The sequence below is a fragment of the Thamnophis elegans genome, chromosome 1 (genome assembly GCF_009769535.1).
Source record: "Thamnophis elegans isolate rThaEle1 chromosome 1, rThaEle1.pri, whole genome shotgun sequence".
Lineage (NCBI taxonomy): Eukaryota > Metazoa > Chordata > Lepidosauria > Squamata > Colubridae > Thamnophis > Thamnophis elegans.
The window spans coordinates 24047984-24066905 of NC_045541.1; the positions used below are offsets into that span (position 1 = coordinate 24047984).

An 18922-nucleotide genomic window follows, 5' to 3' on the forward strand; every position below is an offset into this window, starting at 1 on the left:
GTCAGTTATTTTGCAGTACTTGAGAAAAAATATTGTTTGTGTTACAAATTTCTAAGTGTTATGCGCTACAGAAATATAACATCAATTCCAGCCCTATCTTATTAAACTGCAGATTGTTATGGTTAAGATTTGAAGGATGTGGTAGACCTCATTAGTGGGACGCCGAGCAATTTTTAAGTCTTGCTATAGTTTAAATCTTCATTAATGCTTGTTTTTCTGTAGAGTTTTGCATCACCATGCTGAGATTTTTGCATAAAAATGAAATGTGACTCACTTTGCAAAGCTGAGCTTTGATGTATGTTACATCTTTAACTGTCATCATAAGTTTTATAATAAAACTTATACAATTAAACTCTGTGGCCTTTGAATGCAAAGTAATAAAGTGGTGGTATGTTCACAGAATGAAAATACATTCTATGGGCTTATTATCAATAAAAATAAAATATAAACTAGATAGAGCTGTTTTCCCCTTACTTGAAAATTAAAATCCTTGACTTCCCTGTAAACATTGGAGCTATTGGTGAAATTGGACAGTTTTTATTTCTTATATATAATGTTTCTGAATGATAAAATATACATCTAGTCTATCCCAGTAAGGATCTGTGACTTTAGTTTAAAATGATAATAGTAGAAGTTAATATCAAGAGAGGATCTTTCAATGAAACTCATTACTCTATCATCACTATTGTTTGTTACTGCATTGACTTCTTTGTCAACAATACTGAAGAAGTCAGGCTGTGGCTATCAAAAATCAAAAACATCTTCCAAACTGTTGCACCTTCTTTACATAAACGATCTGAAGCTCTTTGGACAAACACCATCTGAAAAAGAATCACTTCTCAACTTCCGTCATCTATACAGCCAAGATATTGCAAAGGAGTTTGGATTGGAAAATGTTCCACCCTCACCACCTACAGGGCAGTGGTGAGATTCAAAAAAATTTCTGTGGGTGTGGCTTGATGGGCGTGGCATGGCGTGTGGGCGTAGCAGAGGAAGGATACTGTAAAATCCCCATTCCCTCCCGATCAGCTGGGACTCGGAAGGCAGAGAATAGATGAGGACAGGGCCAGTCAGAGGTGGTATTTACCGGTTCTTCGAACTACTAAAAATTTCCGCTATAGGTTCTCCAGAACTGGTCAGAACCTGCTGAATACCACCTCTGCTACAGTGGGGAAATAGTGAAAACTGAAGAAATCAAGATGCCCTATGGAAATAACATCAAGAGTCTGGACAAAGAAGTTCACTACAAATACCTGGACATTGTTCAAGCTGACAACATCAAGCACACTGAAGTCAAGAAGCAGCTTGATCTTAGTCCAAATTCAGTGGAGGAAATACCATCAAGGTAATTAACATCAAAATAACTCCAATCATTAGATACACAGCTGGAATGGTGGATTGGACTCAAACAGAACTAAAAGCCCTGGATAGGAAGACTGGAAAAATAATGACAATGAATCATGCCCTTCATCCACACAGCAATGTTGACAGACTAGTTAAAAAGGAAAGTAGATGGAGGTTGAATGTTGCACAAATACACCAGATAGTTGAAGACCAAAAAAAAGGGCATTGGAAGAATACCTGAAGGACTGAAGAAAATGCACTGAAGTTAATATACTGTGAAGGCTCACTGACTATAGAGGAGATCAAATTGCCCTACAAGAAACACCAAATGAAAAATAGAAGAGACGTGGCAAAGCACAGTCTTACATGGCTAGTACCAAAAGAAAGAAAGAAAGAAAGAAAGAGAAAGAAAGAAAGAATTGAGAAATTAACAGACAGCAAATGCTGCTTCTGCAGAGAAGCTGAAGAAACAGTGAACTACTTCAGCATGATAAAGTATCAACAATTTGGAATATCTGCAAGAAATGCCATTTGCCTACAGGCAAGACCTGATGGACTACAAAATAAACAATATAATGGAGAACGAAGAAGCTAAAGTGCTCTTGGACTTTAGAATTCAAGCAGACTGACATCTACCATTTAACACTCCATACTTAACGGTTGTCTATAAGAAAAACATTATTTAGCGTATGGTAATAAGAAAGATTTTAAAAAGTCTGTATAGTGAACATTGTAATACCTGGAGACAGAAGGAAAGAAGAGAGAGAAATGGAGAAAAATCACAAAATGCAGAAACCTTCAAATAGAAGTAGAACGACTGTGGCAAAAGAAAGCAAAGGTAGCGCCAATAATAATAATAGGTGCCTTGGGTACGATCCCAGAATATCTGAGCATCACTTGAACACCATCGGCATTGACAAAACCACCACTAGTCAATTGTGAAAGGCAGCTGTATTTGGAAGAGCTGACACCTATCACGATACCTTTAATATTCTTAAACAACATCTGCCTATCTCAGATCCTTGGGAAACACTCAATAGGTGGATAAAAATGCCAAATCCAGTCTAAACATCTGTTGACTCTGCAACCAACCATAATAGGAAAAGCATTTCCCACAGTTTAAAATATTCATCAAGAACATTGTTGTTGTTGCGTGGACTGTACCATCAGTGATATTGCTTAGATATGGTGTGTAGGTTTTAAGTTTATAGGGGGAGAATCATCTCCAGCAATTGTGGCTACATGCTGCATCCCTCTTTACTGACATAGACAATATAAAGAGATGCTTGAAGATTCCAGACAGTCAGCTCTTATGTACCTGAATACTTCTTTTCCACAATACTGCAGTATTTTTTGTCTGTTTGTTTCTAAGCTGACACAAGGGTAAGAATTTAACAGGAAACATCCGTGGCTTATTTTTCTAGTTTGTGTCTTTGAGAACACAGGAGAGAGGAGAAATCATTGTTCAGCAAAAACTGTGTTTCAGCCCAGGAAAATGTATGACCCTGCTTTGAAATGGCCTTCGGAATAATAGATAAGTAGTGCCAGACATCTTATTTTCTTTTTCTTTGCAAAAAGCAACCACCTCTTTTTTTTCCAGTAGAAAAGGGATATTTGCTTCAGCCTTGTCTGCACTGGCAACAGCCACCCAGCTGCTGCTGTTACATTTCTCTCACACAAGAGGATTAAGTGTACCGGTTCCTCTTTCTTAGCAAGCATTTCTCTTATGTCCGGTTCTTGGTTACTGTTAGATCAGTTTAGAGAGACGTGGGTGAGCATGTGCCTATAATTTTGTGCTCCTGTTGATTGGAAAGCCTTCACTCTGCCATTCAGCTCTCTCCTTCCCTCACTAAACCAGGTGCTTCTCTCAAACAGAAACTGGACCAAAAACAACGCCCAGTGTACAGGTAACTTTTGCCTCCTAGGGTGGGTCTATGACAATTCACCACGGACAGTTCACCAGGACCAACATGCCACAGCCAGCTCACCCTGGCTAACTTGCTATAGCCATCTGGCTACAGGACAGCTCACTGCGGGGGCAAGAGTTACACTAAGGTCAAAGAATTAGTGGAATAGAGTAATTAAAGGATGCAAAAGGAGAGAATGAAATATGAATGGCAAATTTTTTATTTTAAATAAATAAAATTGTCCCACAGTGAGTTTTCCCATAGTGAGTTGGACATGGAGGGTTGGCTGTGGCAAGTTGTCCCATTCTTGCTGGATTGTTTTCCAAGATTCCCTCCAGTGCTAAGCAGCAAACATTCACATCCCCTAAGGCAGTGGTTCCCAAACTTGGCAACTTTGAGACTTGTGGACTTCAACTCCCAGAATTCTCCAGCCAGCTCTGCTTCTGGGAGGACTTCAATTCTGGGAGTTGAAGTCCACAAGTCTTAAAGTTGCCAAGTTTGGGAACCACTGCCCTAAGGCAGTGTTTCTCAACCTTGGCGACTTTAAGTCCTATGGACTTAAACACCCAGAATTCCCCAGCCAGCTCTGCTGGCTGGGGGATTCTGGATGTTGAAGTCCACAGGACTTAAAGTTGCCAAGGTTGAGAAACACTGCCCTAAGGAAATTTTTTTTTGGGGGGGGGGACAAAATGGACACTCTTGAAAGATAGTCAGATATTTTAAACACACTTTGCAAGGTCACTCTTAATATTGAGAAACTTTGGAAGAGTGTTTGGAAGAGTACATCAAAAGAGATTTAAGTGTGCAAATACTTTATTTTAAAGATAAAAGATTGTGGCACTAGAAAAGGGTAATTTAGAGTAGTACTGTAACAGAACTTGTGAAAGAGGTGAGCTGGTAGAGATGGATGATACAAGTCACTGAAGTTCCAGAGTCTGCATTTGAATTTCTGTTGTTTGTTTGCAAATCTAATATTGTAATTGCAAGTATTTTGTTAAAAATCAGCTGTACACAATTGTTAAAAAAAAGAAAACGGACACATAAATGGTACATTGCCTCTAGCTATATTAACTTGACAATATCAAATTAAACCCTGTAGGAGGTGCTGTTGGTTTACAAATGTGCACAAGCATCTCCGATTAGAAGATGCTCCTAGCCACAAGATGAAAGTCGTGCATGGTACATTTTTTTTAGCAGATCTCTAACCACAGAACGCTCGCTCATGGGAAAACAGAAGAAGCTGTAGTAATAACTTTTTGTGCCTAACCTTTTTTTTTAAAGTCCATGATATCATCTTCTAATATACAACTCCGAAACAAAAGGATGTTCCACAAACTTACCTTTTTTTTCTGCAGAAAAAAATTGCTAGATGATTTTTCCCTCAATCTAAATCTTGGGATTATGTGTTGTTGGGATTATGTGTTGAGATCCAGATATGTTCAACCGACCCATCCCCAAAGATATAATTCCCACACGTTTTGTCTTCTTTATTTTAAGCATGATTGTCTTCATTGACCCAATTTTCTGAATTAGGAGAAACATTGCAACTCTGTACATACAGGTTAGATTCTGAAGTCTTCTAAAGCAACTTACCCCGGTCCCCTACTTGAGGCCTAGTTGAAGATGTTTGGGAACTCCAGTATCTCCCTAACCTGGAGGTACTCAGAACAGAAATGCTACTGCACATCTAAAAGGCACAAGGTTGGAAAGTATCCCTGGGATATATTTATCAAACCACCTGACTGAACGTACATGTACTTCTAGGAAGCATATTGGTCTTCTAGTTAAACTAGAGTCTTGTGCATCATGATAGATTGATGCTGTTTGGTTACTCTAGAACAAGGATCTTGAGACACTGTACCTTATTAGGGACCAGAAATGACAATAACTTGAATGCAGTTTGGTGGGAGGAAGGGGCAGAGGGCATGTAAAGTTTTAGTCTCCACATCAAAGCATCTTCACTCTTGGAATCCGGCATACTGCTTAAACCAGCTTCATGCCATTTATTTATTAAACTTATATGCTGCCCCTCTTATCATGGGTAACTTTTACAAGCCACTGTTGCTGGTGACTGCATTTTAGGGGGTCAGGGTTATTTCTTCTTGGCTATGCCAGGCACTTGAAGAAGTATTTGCAGTGCAAATCAGGGAGCTCACATTTAGACACCTGCTATTTTTCTTTTACCTTTAAAACGTTCAAATTAATTATCCTCTCACGGAGAGTGACAGCTCTACTGTGATCACTGTGCTTCAGCCAGCAATCCCTGTTCTCACGCTTAATAGAAAGGCAGGGAAATAATTCCTGGCTCTTCTCGGCTGTGTGTGTTGTTTGCTGAAAGATGAGCGATGCTGGAAAGCAGCGAGGGTGTTTCTCTCCCCCACCCCAACCTTCTGCATCTTTCCAAATCAGTTTCTAAAGTCAGCCAAACCGAAGTCGCAAGAACACCCCTTTGTCCGCAGGTATTTCAAGAGGAGGCTGCCTTTTGCAGGCTAGATGTTAACCGATTTTAGAGCGGTGCTGAAGCAGAAAGGGGTGCCTACCGTTTAATTCTCCGTAGAGCCTGGCGATGGAGGAGGGATTCAGGCGACAGCGCCAGAATTTAGATGGTAAAGGAGAATAAATTATTACTAATTGAAAGGTGAATAAACAGGTGACTTTTTCAGCTCAGGCTCCCTCTTGGATCGTTGCAATAAATATCCCCGAAGGAAACTCTCTATTTATGTTGTCATTGATTAATGCTCGCTACCTCATTTGATTTCGATTTAGAACGATTTGATTCTAATTTAATTAGCATGTAATTTGGATGTACATAATTACTGTAATTATGACATTCAGGTAAGGCAGCTTTAGGCTGAAAGGCATTTTTTTAAAAAAATATATCTCGTCCGTTCCCCCCCCCCTCTCCCCGCAGCAAAAAAACCCACCCCTATTTTGTAGTAGGGGACGGACAAGGACTTTGCGCCCTGCTCTCCAAGTGTGTAATTAACACATCTCGGAAACCGGCAGCTCCGGGATGATGGGCTTTAAAAGCGCGGCGAGCGGAGCCCGAATTCGCTCGGGGTGCGCCCAGAGGAGGCGGAGTCTCTCTGTTGGGTGGGAACCGCTCCGGGTTGTTTTCACAGATGACCGCCCCGCGAGGCTCAGCTCCCGCCGACCCGCGTGGCCTGGCTGTGGGAACCCGGGTGGGTGTTTGGGTATGTGTGTGTATACTAAGTTCTGAGAGTAATGCTGACTGGGTTTAGGAGAGGGGCCCCACACAGCAGAGGTCCGCTCCGATCTCCCTTAAGTGGGGGAGGTTTAGAAAGTGAGCTTCTGCCGTGGGAGGTGGAGGGAGAGAGGGAGCCGCTCCCCAGTTTAAAAAAGGAGAGTAAGCGCGGCGTTTTCTCCTTCTTAAAACGACCCGCGATGCTTGTAGGCGGAGAAGTGGATTCGCAGGGAGCGGGGGGTGGGGGTGGGGGGTGGAATCGGGTTTTTAATAACCGGCACGAGTGTAGTCTTTCTTATAGGTGACCCGATCTCCTCTCAAGCAATTGGCCGGGTTTCTCTCCCCCTCCTCCCAATCTCCATCCCACCTTCTCTTCCGGATTCCCCACGACTTCTGCTGGGGCACCACGCGTGCTCTTGAAGGAATCAAAAACGCCGCCCGTTTATCGAAAAGCTAAGCACTTTCTCAGGCTCCGATTCCAAACTCTGGGCTGTTCAAGGGCGTCAGTGGAAACTTGGAGGCGGGCTTCCCAAATCCTGAAATGGGCAGGGTTTTTGTCTGCGTGTGTGTTTTAAGCAAAGAAAACAAACGTGGGTTAGGATTACAAAACGACCTCTTAATTATTTTAATTTCTCTCTTCCCCTTTAATTTGATCTGGCCCAACTTGACCTGCTTTTTTTGGTAAGAGAGGCATGCACCTACCCAGTGGCGGATTAAGGCTCGCTGGTGCCCTAAGCATTGACAAATCTTGGTGCCCCCTTCCTTTGTACATACTGTACAAATCTTCATTGGTTTCTTTTCTTTCTCAACTTTGTGGTGCTCCCTTTGGGCATGGTTCCCTAAGCACGTGCTTAGGCTGCTTAATGGTTAATACCCCACTGCACCTACCTGTTTAACTCCTATGGTAGTATTGTACATGTGGCATGTGTCAAAAAACCACTTGCTTTGGAAAACAGTGGTTTCGCTGGGACACCTCTCGGGATCAAATATGTAGCTCCCCAGTTCAAGGAGGTAAAGGAATTGTAATATCTTAACATAAATATATTTTTAAAAAATCAGCGGGCGGGGCGAGGGTGGAGAGAATAAAGGATGAAAAATCCCTCCAAGGTTTAGTAGTTCCTAACGAATTCTATAAACAGGTTGTCTGGGAAAAGTGTGTCTATCTTCGTTGCTTCGCTTCAGATTTCAAGGCGCTGATCTGACTTGTCTTTTTTAAAAAAAGGATTTATATCTTAATTCTTATCGGAATAGGGAAGTGCTGCTTTCGGGACGAAATTTGCTCTAGATGGCGCCAAAGAGTCGGGAATGACAACTACCCCCCCCCTTTCCTTTCCTCCCCAATGACTCAGAAGTGACTGTCAAACATAAAAGCAAATCAGAGTTTGCGGGGGAGAAGAGATTTAATATGTTAAGAATGTTATTCCTTAAGAAAATTTGTAGCTAAATTATTCTCACTTAAAAATAAACACTTAAGTCTACCAATTACTCAAATAGGCCGGATTTTCCGTTTGCGTTTTCTTCATCTGCATTTATGGAACATAGCGAAGTCGCTTGGGGTAAATAACGAGAGCGGCTGCAAATAAAAGAGAAGCCTCCACGTGTGGATTTCTTTTTTTTTTTTTTTAAAGGAGGGAAATTCGATCAGTTGTCTCGCTTAGCCAAGCTGTACTATTTACAACTTCCTAAGGCGGGAACAGGCCTCCTTAAAAATAAGAGAAATGGCGGTTTTAAAGAAGGGGGCAGAGATTCCCCCGCTTCGGTTCTTTTTGTCGCTCTTTAGATACAGTGGGAGCCTCCCTTCGCCGCCTCTTGATGTGTCTCTTAACTTCCCCTCACCGAAAGGAAGAACACCCGATATCCACATAAAGTGGCCCAAGAAATCGTTTGCTTTGCCCCCATTGTAGGGGACGCAATGCATTATTGTCCGGCTGGGAAAAGAGAGGCGGGCCAAGGGTTGTTGACAAAGCCTCACTCCTTCGCTCTTAAATGCTGGCCCTGCACTTTCCCGCGCATTTTCTGGATTTCCGAGTTTAAGCGCGAGTAGGTTGGAGTGGGGGGAAGCGGGCGGGGGAAGCCCTTCTCGGACAAGCACCCCTTCTCCAAGATCCCTTCCAAGCGGGCCCCGCTTCTCCATTATGCATTCAAAAGCTGCCACTTCAGCTTGTCCCGGGGATCGCTTGGAGGATTGTTTGGCGCTTTCCCTTTGCCCTCCGTGGCTCGGCCGGCGCAGCGTTCAGACTGCCCTCTCTCTTCCTTTCCGGGGAGTCTGTCGATGATGGACGTTTTCTGACCCCCGGGGGCAACGGCGAGGAGTCCTTGATCACCGAGCTGAGAACTCGTAACCCTGACAGAAACTGGACCTCAACGAAAAGGGCCTTTGATCTGGTTTATTAGGGGCTGGGGGAAACAAAGCTGACTCCTGCCCAAGGCCCAGTGAGAAGGAACGCATTCCTCAGAAAGCCCAACAATGACCGCCCCGACCGAGAGAGGTGGGCGGGCGGGGAGAGAGAGGAGCCGCATCCTGTCGCTGGCCCAGCTCTGCTCCTTTCGACCTCTGCTCCCCACCTCCCCACGCCCGATGCCACCGTCTCCTTCCCCCGTCCAGGTCGAGAGCAAAAAGGATCCAAAGCAAACAAACGCTTTGGCGAAGGGAAGCGGGGAAAAGCCGGGCTAGAAATGGACGTTCGCAAACTTCACACCCTTAATTAGGTCGTTTTCGGCAAGTTTAGGCGCACGACCGAATTCGTGAACCAGGATCAGCCGGGGAAGAGAGAAAGATTGCTCGCGACTCTCGCCTTCAGATTAAAGAGGAAATAATGAAAGAGAGAGCGAGAGAGAAGAGTCACCAACGCACAAATCAAAACTGCCCTTCGATTCCCCCCAAATAACTCTTCCCAAATTCGGGTGACACTGTTTTTAGCCAGCTTTGAGAAATATTTTAGTCCCCTTCCTTTTGTATTTTTAGCACAATAATGACGGAAAACTCAGTGCGAGTTCTGCCCGGGAGATGTAACAGATGTTTTTTATTCAGAGCCTCCTGGCAGCCTGGTTCTTCTTCCTGATTGCCAATCTGTTTCCAGAAGAAAGAAAGAAATATATGTCTGCCTACACAGACACATTTCTTTCCGTGTGTGTGTGTGTGTGTGTGTGTGTGTGTGTGTGTGTGTAAATTTCCATAACCGAATGGACAGAAAAGGCGAGAGTATACTTTAGCCTTTCATTCTGAAATGTTCAATTTAAATTTTCTTTCAATTTTTCCCCTTCCGTTCGTTTCTCTCCCTTTAAAGTAGCGCAATTAAGGAGGAGACGATTGGAACGATTTTCCTCTTTTAGAAATACACTGTGGCTTTTAAGTTGGTGGCCAGAAGACAAAGGGAGTGAAAATAATTTTCATTTCAATAATTGCCTTCTGGTCAATTTAACTGTGCCTTATTTTGAAAGAGGCTGTCTAAATGAGATTCCTGTCCCAAATGTGTTCCCAGGCCTTATCCCAGGCTTTAATTATTCCTGAGGTCCCCCCCACCCTTTCCTTCAGAATAAGACGCTGCACTGGGTAATCACAAAGAAGTCAGAGAGCATCCTCGAACCTTTTCAACGCAGAGCCACTGATATTCAAATAACATGCAAGGGGCATTTGACTGCAGGGGGACATAAGCATTTCCAAACCACGATTTGCATAGATCAACTATCTTTTGAAAAGAAAAAGAGCAGTTGTCCTCCATAACATTAAAAAAAAGAGAGGCTCAGTTATCAAATCAAGTGCTGAATTTGGAAGGCTTTTAAAACGATTACGTTTTATCTCGCCTTGCCCTTTACCGTTTGACATGCAAATTTGGCGCAGTTCATTTCAACAATTAAAAGGATCTTCCAGGGAAGCTTTGTCACTGAGAACACTCTGAGGGGTTTTCCCCATGGACCAGCTGAGATAAAGTTGGCCAGAACAAATGATGTCTAGGAGATTAATTAGATATTTGATAAGACATGAATCTCTAATAAGGGAATACAAGGCACAGGGGGCTGCTGTGTGCTCCAAGTCAAAATTAATAACATTTAACAAGATTTTCATTTAGGCATGAAATGTCTCTTGCGATTTGTTCCCCGTGGGATTGCCTTCTGTAACCTGAGCCACCTCGCTATACAGATTTCACACGCTCGTTTTCATAAAATGTTTGCTTGGCCCACGTTTATCATTTCAAAATCTTTTCTATCCGTTCTCAGTCATATGGAAATTGGCTTTGATATCCGGGTGAGTTTTAGAGGGTTTTTTTTATTGCTAAGGAGTCCAATCACTTTAGCAAGTTGCACTCCATATATGGCTCAGATCAGTGGGGACTTGGGAACTGATTTAAAAGGAGTTCAATCCCATTTTTCCCCCCTATAAAGCGGTGGAAAATTGACTTAATTAAAATTCTGTCACCCATCATTTGGGAGAGTTCTTAATTGAACTATGATCTTTAGCATGAACGGCGCATAGTATTTTAATTCACCTTTAATATATTTAATCACAATCACAAGCATGTTTATTCAGAATAAATTGTACTGATTGAGATGGCATTTATTTCCTAATCTGTTTAACATTGCAACTATTGCTTTAATCCCGTCAGTGCAATGTCTATGACGAGGGGGGTGTCAGATTTCAATAAAAATGAATAAACGGCAGGATTGACTAGGGGAAAATGAAACCCCAGAGCGCATTGTTCGGAATCCTTTAATAATACCAAAATGAAAATATGTCAAGATTTTTTTTTCCAATACAGATAAACGCATTAAATCTCTTTAAACAACCTTAAATTACTGGTGCGAGTGAAATGTTAAACTCAACATTTTAAATATATTTTACATATATACTGACCTCCACAAAGTGCATCAGAAATAATAACTAGAAAAAAGAATTCCTCTGAGTTCCAGGAATTCACCCCTCCCCCCAAATCAGAACTGACATTTACAAGGGGGGGGAGAAAACACAATGGGGGGGGGGGTTAAGATCCTACTTATACAATAGCTTTGATGAATCACAAGAGATAAAACCGTCTCCGGGTATTTTCCAGTTTGGTCTCTCACCTTCAGCCTTTGTATATGTGTCTGGGTGTATATACGGCGCACAGACGCGCCACGGATTTTTCTCAAGATTGAAATATAAAAGCATCATCGTAGAATATTTCACCAAATAAGACTTTGCCCGTTTGTCTGCAGTAAATTTAGATTTATAACTATGCTATAATCACTCCAAAAGAAAAGCACCGTAGTCCCGGGTGGCGAGTCCCGTGTTTGCGCTGTTCGTGGCGAGTCTGTTATTTCTTTTTTTTTTGGGGGGGGGGTGTTGAATGCGCGCGACGAGGGGTTGGGAGAAAGAGGGAAAAAAATAACAATAAATCTCCGGCCACTTGTATTGCTCTTCGCCAGGAAGATTAAGCTCGTTGTTTTATTGTTTGGGGGAAATGGTTGTATCGTCTCTGCCTGGAAGGCCGGGTTCAAGGTCTCTCCAAAAGTCTGCAAGTCTTTTAACAGCTTGCCCTCCGCGTCACCTTTTGCACCCAACCCCACCCCGTTTGCTTTAAAAACAAAAAATACTCCCGGAACAGCCGAACCCGAGTGGCAACAACGCCGCCGCGGCGTCTCCTTTCTCTCGCACTCTAATTGGCGGGCTCCCGTCCCGCCAAAACTTCTCCCGCCGCCGCCACCCGCTCTCTCTCTCTCTTTTTAAGAGTCATTGGGCCCCGTTGTGGAGTCCTTGCCCCGCGCCTCGTGCAGGATAAGGTCCGGCGATTCGGATCTGGGCGTCTCCAAGTTGCTGGCGTCCGTGTCGCTGTCGCTGCCCTTTTTGCCTCCGCCTCCCCCGTTGTGCGTTTTAATATGTTTGCTCAGGTGGTCGCTGCGCATGAAGCGCTTGTTGCAGACCGGGCAGGCGAAGCGCTTCTCGCCGGTGTGAGTCCGCAGGTGCCGCTGGAGCTCGTCGGAGCGCGTGAAGCGCTTGCCGCAGAAGAGCCAGTTGCACACGAAGGGCCGCTCGCCCGTGTGCCAGCGCAGGTGCGCCTTGAGGTGCGACGTCTTGCCGTAGACCTTCCCGCAGCCCGGGATGTGGCAACTGTGCAGCCCTTTGCGCCTCAAACTCGCGCCCGCCGGGCCCAAACGCTCGGCTTCCTGACAGTTGGGGCAATCGCAAGTGGCCCGGCCCGAATAACGCCGGGCGGAGCGCGCCGAGCTTCCTCCGGCTGCAGCCGCGGCCGCTGCTCCCGAGATCATGGCGCTGGCCGCGGCCACGGCGGCGCTGGAGTCCGTGTAGGAAGGGAGCACGGGCTTGAACCCCTCCTGGGTGAGCAGGTGCTGGCTGGTGGAGAGCAGGTGCGAGGCAGCCGTGGAGCCCAGGCCGGTGGAGCTGAAGGCCGAGTGGGTGAGGGAGCTGAAATCGGCCGGGTTGTAGGTGCCCAGCTGGGAGTGGAGGGAGGCCTGGGGGGCGCCCGAGTGCAGCGAGCTCTGCAAGCCCCCGGCCGGGTTCTGCACCTCCAGCCACGAACTCGGGTTGGTATGCACGTCCCACCACGACGAGGCCGCCCCGTTAGCCACTTCGCCGGCCGCCAGCGTGGAATGAAAGCCCGACTTGTACCACGATTCGTAGGGGTGCGCCATGCCCACCCGCGGATACAGGCTATCGGCCGCCGAGCTGTGCACTTTGGAGATGAAGGCCGACTGTCCGCCGGGCTCTTGCGGGGACACGCCCGTCGCCGCCGAGTTGGAAAAAAGGCCGCTGTAATCGCTGCTGAAGGCCGAAGAGGTGGGCGAGGTGGAAGCCAGGCAGAAGGCGCTGTTGGCTGTGCCGCTGCCGCTGGCCAGCCCGCTGGAGCCCCGACTGGTAGCCACAGTGAAGCCGGACAGGCTGGAGCCCAGGTTGCAGCTGGAGGTGGAGCGCTTCCAAGGGTGGAAGCTGCCCTTGGCGAAGGCGCTGGACTCGGGCAAGGTAGTGAGCGGGCTGGTGTTCCCGATCTTGTTGCAGGTGGCGGCCAGCATGGCCAAGGGCGTGGTTCCAAAGCGCGGCTCTTCCTGTGGGGGGGGGAGACACAAAACGAGCCCGTCAATCTCGCCCTCTAGCCCTAAGCGCGCCTCGGACACAGCCCGGCTTCCTTCACCCGCCGCGACGCTCGCAGGAGGAGGCCCCGGAGGCACCCAAATCAGAGGCGTCCTTTGCAAAAGTTGGGGCGCAATGGATTCTCTTTACAAAAGCAAACAAAGGGAAAACTCCAAGTCCGGTCTTGTCCCGCCTAGCTCGATCCAGACAGTCACTTGCTCCCCGGGATGGTGCTGAGCGGAAGGAGAAGGAATTTAAGAAGGAAACTCCAGAACACCCTAGGGCAGACGGAAGTGAAATGAAGACAGACACAAGCAAACCGCATAACGGATTTTTTTTTTCTTAAAGAGAAGGCTGAGGTTTGTCCATTTTTCTCATAATAATGGCTGGCCAAACCGATCTTAAAATCAAAATCAAAGATACCTTGGAGCGGGCGACGGCGGCACTCTGCTTTCTCTAAAGACATTAAGAGAGGGCCATCTTGCTTAAAAAAAAAGGAAGCGCGACGAACCCGCACACGCGGCCACAGGACTTCCCTACCAGGCCGCCAGTAAAATCTAAGGCTGTGAGAAATTGCTCGGGGTCAATTTAAGATAATGGAAATTGGGGGGGGGGAGCAGTGAGTGCCAAGACAAATCAAAGCAGCGAATATAGTGGGTCGTAAGCTGAAACGGGAATTCAAATAAGCCCTCAAGCAGATGATTGGCTTTCTTTTATCCTACAGTTTATATAACCTCGTCTCCTGATTGCAACCACAAACTGATTCCTGCTGGATCAACACTGTGGGTCAAAAATGGGGGAGGAGGGAGGGGAATGGAGACGACAACGAAAATCGACCTCCGTGAGTATAAGAAGCGTGCCCTGACTTACCCCAAGGATAGACGTAGCCATAGCCAAGTCGCTTGGCTGGATGAGCGGATCGGAAGGAGGGCTCTGCCTTGAAGGGAGGCTGGCGAGTGTGCGCGACGTCCTCCCAGCTTCCCGCTGTACTCCAGTGCACTAAGTACACTCCTGTCTCTGGACCGCTAAACTCAGCCTAAGTGCAGAGAGCGCCTGCTTTGAAGTACCGCTGGCTGGGACTCTTACCCAATGAGGGAGGAGAAAGGACAAGCAGGAGTTGCCCCGCAGCCAATCAGAAACTTGAGATGCAAGAACCAGGGCTCTGAGCGCGTGCCAGTCAAAGCCGTGCCGGGAAAGGGGGGGGGGGAGACTTTACTAGTGTTCTTTAGTCTTTTAAAAGCATTATACTGCAATTAACTCTTTTTTTAAAAAAATAAATATGCCTAGGTTGAAATACCGCTAAGGTCATAACAGGAACGAACAATAGGGATGCTACCTCTGCTTTCGGTGTTCATTTCTACGATGGGAGCACAAAGGGCAGGATATAGTGGCAAAACGCAGCCGGAATGGTTGTAGTTCAGATTATTTCTCTCTTCCCTACACCCCGCTCCCCGCTTTCGTTTCTCCCCCTTATATCCCGGATAATGCACAGCTCATTAATTCTCCATTCATTAAAGCAAAATAAAAGAATAACCATTCACTCTATAAAGCCTTTTTCCTTCACCTTGGTCTTGCCGCCTGTAAAGGGTATAGACGCCTATAAGACATATGGTGCGGAACATAAAGTGATAGAACTGTTACACACAACTTTATCTCAACTATTGGCAGCTTGTTGGCAATACTTGTGCAGCGTATTTGCTTGCTTCGATTGGAAAATTGAAGCAAGAGAGAACTTATGGTGGTCTTTACATGGAAGGACATGGGACGAAACTTCCCGCATCTTAGCCAACGGTGTCTGTAAGATTCCTCTACCTGCGAAGAGCAGGTATGTAAATTGTGAAAAGACAGAGCCGATGTCAAATTTGCTGGCTGCATTACATTTTCCACTATCCACCACTAACCATCCAGGCTAACCAGCTTCCACTAGGCTAACCAGTCCTCAAAGCGTTGAACAAAACATGTCTCATCTTTTTCTTACAAGTGAGAAGTCGAATTAACCATACCAGCTCTGAATTTTGACGAGGGCAAGTGGCAGACTATTCCAGGAAATTGCGACCAACCCATCAGTTTGATGCCTGACTGAAAGATTAACTATAAAACAAACGAATGAGCTCTGAACTGCAATGCTGTGGCTGTTCGCTTTTGTTTATAGAACTGCCCAATCTTCCCAGCTGTTAGGAGGGACGGAGATAGGGAACGTACGGAGGTAAAGTGCCTTTATTTTTCCCCCTGTTAATTCTTCTCTACTGCCACATCTGTTACGTCCAAACCTCATCAGCTCGCAGATGCAAAATACACGTGATTCAAAGAATCACAATTTGTCTCCACCCCACCCTACCACTTGAAAACCCTTCGTCTGTATTTAAAGAAGACGGGGGTGGGTGAAGGGGGGGGGCGACCTGCGCGGAGATATTCAAAGAAGAAACTAATTTTGTCGCTCGCAGTAAACTCAATAGCTCAGCGGCAATGTGGCTGTTGCAACCTCCTTTGTAACGTTTTAGCCCTAGCTTGCTCCCTTTTGTTGATGGCTGGAGAAGTAGACAAACAAAAGGCTCAAATGTGAATGGAGGGGAGGGGAATCCATGCCCCTCTGGCTGTCCCCAGACCTGTGCGCCATCATTTTTACACTTAGCAATGACAGTGGGGCACGTGGGGGGAAGGAGGAGGAGGCGGAAGAGGAGGAGGAAGAGGGCTGAGCAGGGGAAAGCAAAACATAATTTAAAGAAAATTGAGTAGTGAAATCTCTCTCAAGGCTGACGTGTGTGTGTATGTGTGTGTATGTGTGTGTGTGTTGTAGGTTAGCCACTGATATTCAACAACGCGTTGAAGGATGGGGAAGGGAGTCCCATGGGACCTCGGTCCAGAAGCCTTCACCCAACAAGTGATAACCTCCCCTCCCCCTCTTTTAGTGAAGAGGAAGACCAGTTCTCCGGTCTAGGGTTAGAATTCGCCCCAGCATTTGCTAAAAGAAGGGAGCGCTAATGACACTAAGGCGTCTTTTCCAACTGAGGGCTGCTGGAGAGGAGGAGATGGGCTGATAACGAGATACACGAAGACCCTCTACTGCCTAACTAGGTGAGAAAAGAAGGTGAGATATTTGTTCGGTGCAGTTACACATCTTTTAGTCACTGACTTGAGACGAAGCTTTTGGGGCACCACCCGTTTGCCTCAACAAAAGCAAGCGCTGCGTCCCGTGAAGTTCATTACACATTTTCGTCCGCCTTATTTTCAAATACGCAGGGCGCCGGCCGGCTCCGCAAATTAGTGGCCGGGAAATTCTTCTCTTTAAGTAAAAGTGAGTGAAATGAACTAGAACTGGAGCAGCGGCGCCTGTCTGAAAAGAAGGGAAGCCACCCAGCGTTGGAGGAACAAGAAAAAGCCTCTTCCTAAATCTTTTTTAAGGGGGGGGGGGTTTCCAAGCGTTTTCTGTCAAATTTCTTCATACCGAAAAAAATCTAGTTTTTAAACAAAGATCAGCGTGTTATGCTGAAGTGTTGAGCTGACTGTTAAAACATTGGCGAAGGGGGGGACAATGTTTGACAATGTAACAAAGGGCCTGGTTTGGAGTGAATCATCACCCTTTTAAAAGTTAAAGCAATTTTCAGGAGAATGGCTTTCAGCAGCCGCTTTACATTATTCAAAACGGCCAAATAATGCTCTATTATAGCGCCTGAATGCTGCCAGTCAGCCCATAAGTGCAATTTGTGCAGAGGCTCGGTGCCTTATCTCTACTTCTTTATAAAGAGGTGAATATAAAACAATTTCTTCCAAACCCAGACAGAGAGCATGAAAATTGCTTCCCTTTCTGCAATCAGGGCAATTTAACTGGAGTGCAATTAGCACTATTAAATGTCGATTCTGCATAAACAAATCTGACTAAGAAGCGAAAGTGGGGTGAGAACCTCATATAAACTGAACTGATTTTTTAAAAATTATGTATCCGGGTCCTTTACAATTGATCTGTGACGGGATTTTTTTTTGTCTCGGAATATATTTACATCGTAAATAACACGGTGGCTAAATCAACATGCAACTCTCTTTTCCCCCCTCCCTTCCCACAAATCTCAATATGAATACTAATAAAGAAGAATGGACTAATTAAAGACATCGGCCCTGCTCCCTTTCAGCAAATTTGGTTTTTCCAGATTCTCCCTTTCCCTGCGCCTTCCGATCTGCCGCGACTCTGAAAGTTGCAATCTTCAGGAGGTAGAAATACGAAACAATTGGTTCATTAGGGATGATTGAGCTGGGGGAGGAGGGGAACAACGCGGGTTCGTATTCAAGAGCCTTCGGATGAAGCGGCTCTTTTCGCACAAACGGGGCGGGGGCAGCTATTGCAAATCAATCGATTGAAGAGCAGTTGTTAACATGCCCGAGAACCCGAGGATGAAAGATTTCCTACAGAGATGGGGGTGGGCGAAGGCGCGCCCGTGCCAACCTTTCTGAAAGGAGCAAGCGCACCTTCAACCAAACAGATGGTGGGGGGGGGAGGGCGGGAGGAAAGCCCCCGATCATTTGCACCAATAATTGTGCCCCCTTTTCTCCTAATACAGCACTCCCCCCCCCCAACCGTATCCTCCAGTCTCGGCTACTCCGCATGTTTCCACGAGATAAAACTGGCCAGGTATGCCAGGAGGAGACCGTCGCTCCAGCGGAACAGGACGGTCTCAGGAAGTGTAGTTGAAAGAGGGCTTCCTCTAGATTCTCTCAAAAGACCGAGATGGTCAAAAGGGGTCGAAGGGGAAAACTAGAGAGGTGCCCTGCCCCTGGGGTTAGGAAAGCCCCGAGGAAACATTTGCTTTCTTTCTGGTGGAAAGACGGATCCCCTTGGAGGAGGAGGAGGAAGAAGAGGCGGTTTGGGTTTAAAAGCAAATGCCTTCTGGTTAAGAAAAAGGAGGGGATGCTGGACCAGGAGAGAGACAAAAGACAAGGAGTCTCCCCCCGCCCGGGAGTCAAACTCTGGAAATTAAAGGAGGGGTTGGTGGGGCGCTCCATATTTCCCCTGCGCCCACACATTCCTTTCCTTTCCTGCTTTTGGGAATCCTGGAGCGCTTCCACTGCAACAGCGGGCAAGATCGTCCACCTCCGCCGGGCTGCGACGGGTCACTTCAGTTGCCTGGAGAGGCCAAGCTGTGGGGGGTGTGGGGGTGGCGCTTGGGCCAAATGGCGGTCCAGTTTCGAAACGCCTGGGCTTCCCGGCGCCCCCTTTTTCACTAATGGATCACTCAACTCGCCTGGATTGGAAGGGGGCCTGGCTGCGCCTCCTCCCGCGCCACTCTCCCTCGTCTGCTGAAGACACGTGAACAATTAACAAGGGAAGGCTCTGTTGTGTCAAACGAAGGTGACTGGATGATGATTTTAATTACTACAATTACGAGAGATTATTCAACAAAACGTCTTTAA

The 18922-nt window shown here is 46.2% G+C and overlaps 1 protein-coding gene across 1 annotated transcript; it reads right to left on the reverse strand.

Annotated features, from left to right (window-relative positions):
- Positions 1-12156: 12156 nt before the first annotated feature.
- Positions 12157-14410, reverse strand: SP9 (Sp9 transcription factor). The gene is made up of 2 exons (XM_032237752.1): positions 14390-14410; positions 12157-13494 (listed from the first exon to the last, which is right to left on the reverse strand). Exons 1-2 carry the CDS (start codon positions 14408-14410, stop codon positions 12157-12159), a joined length of 1359 nt encoding a protein of 452 aa, XP_032093643.1.
- Positions 14411-18922: the final 4512 nt, after the last annotated feature.

Coding starts and splice junctions, on each gene's coding strand:
- SP9 (XM_032237752.1), bottom strand. CDS start 14,410: ATGGCTACGTCTATCCTTGGG. Junction 13,495..14,389: donor TGGCTACGTCTATCCTTGGG/GTAAGTCAGGGC, acceptor CCCCCCCCACAG/GAAGAGCCGCGCTTTGGAAC.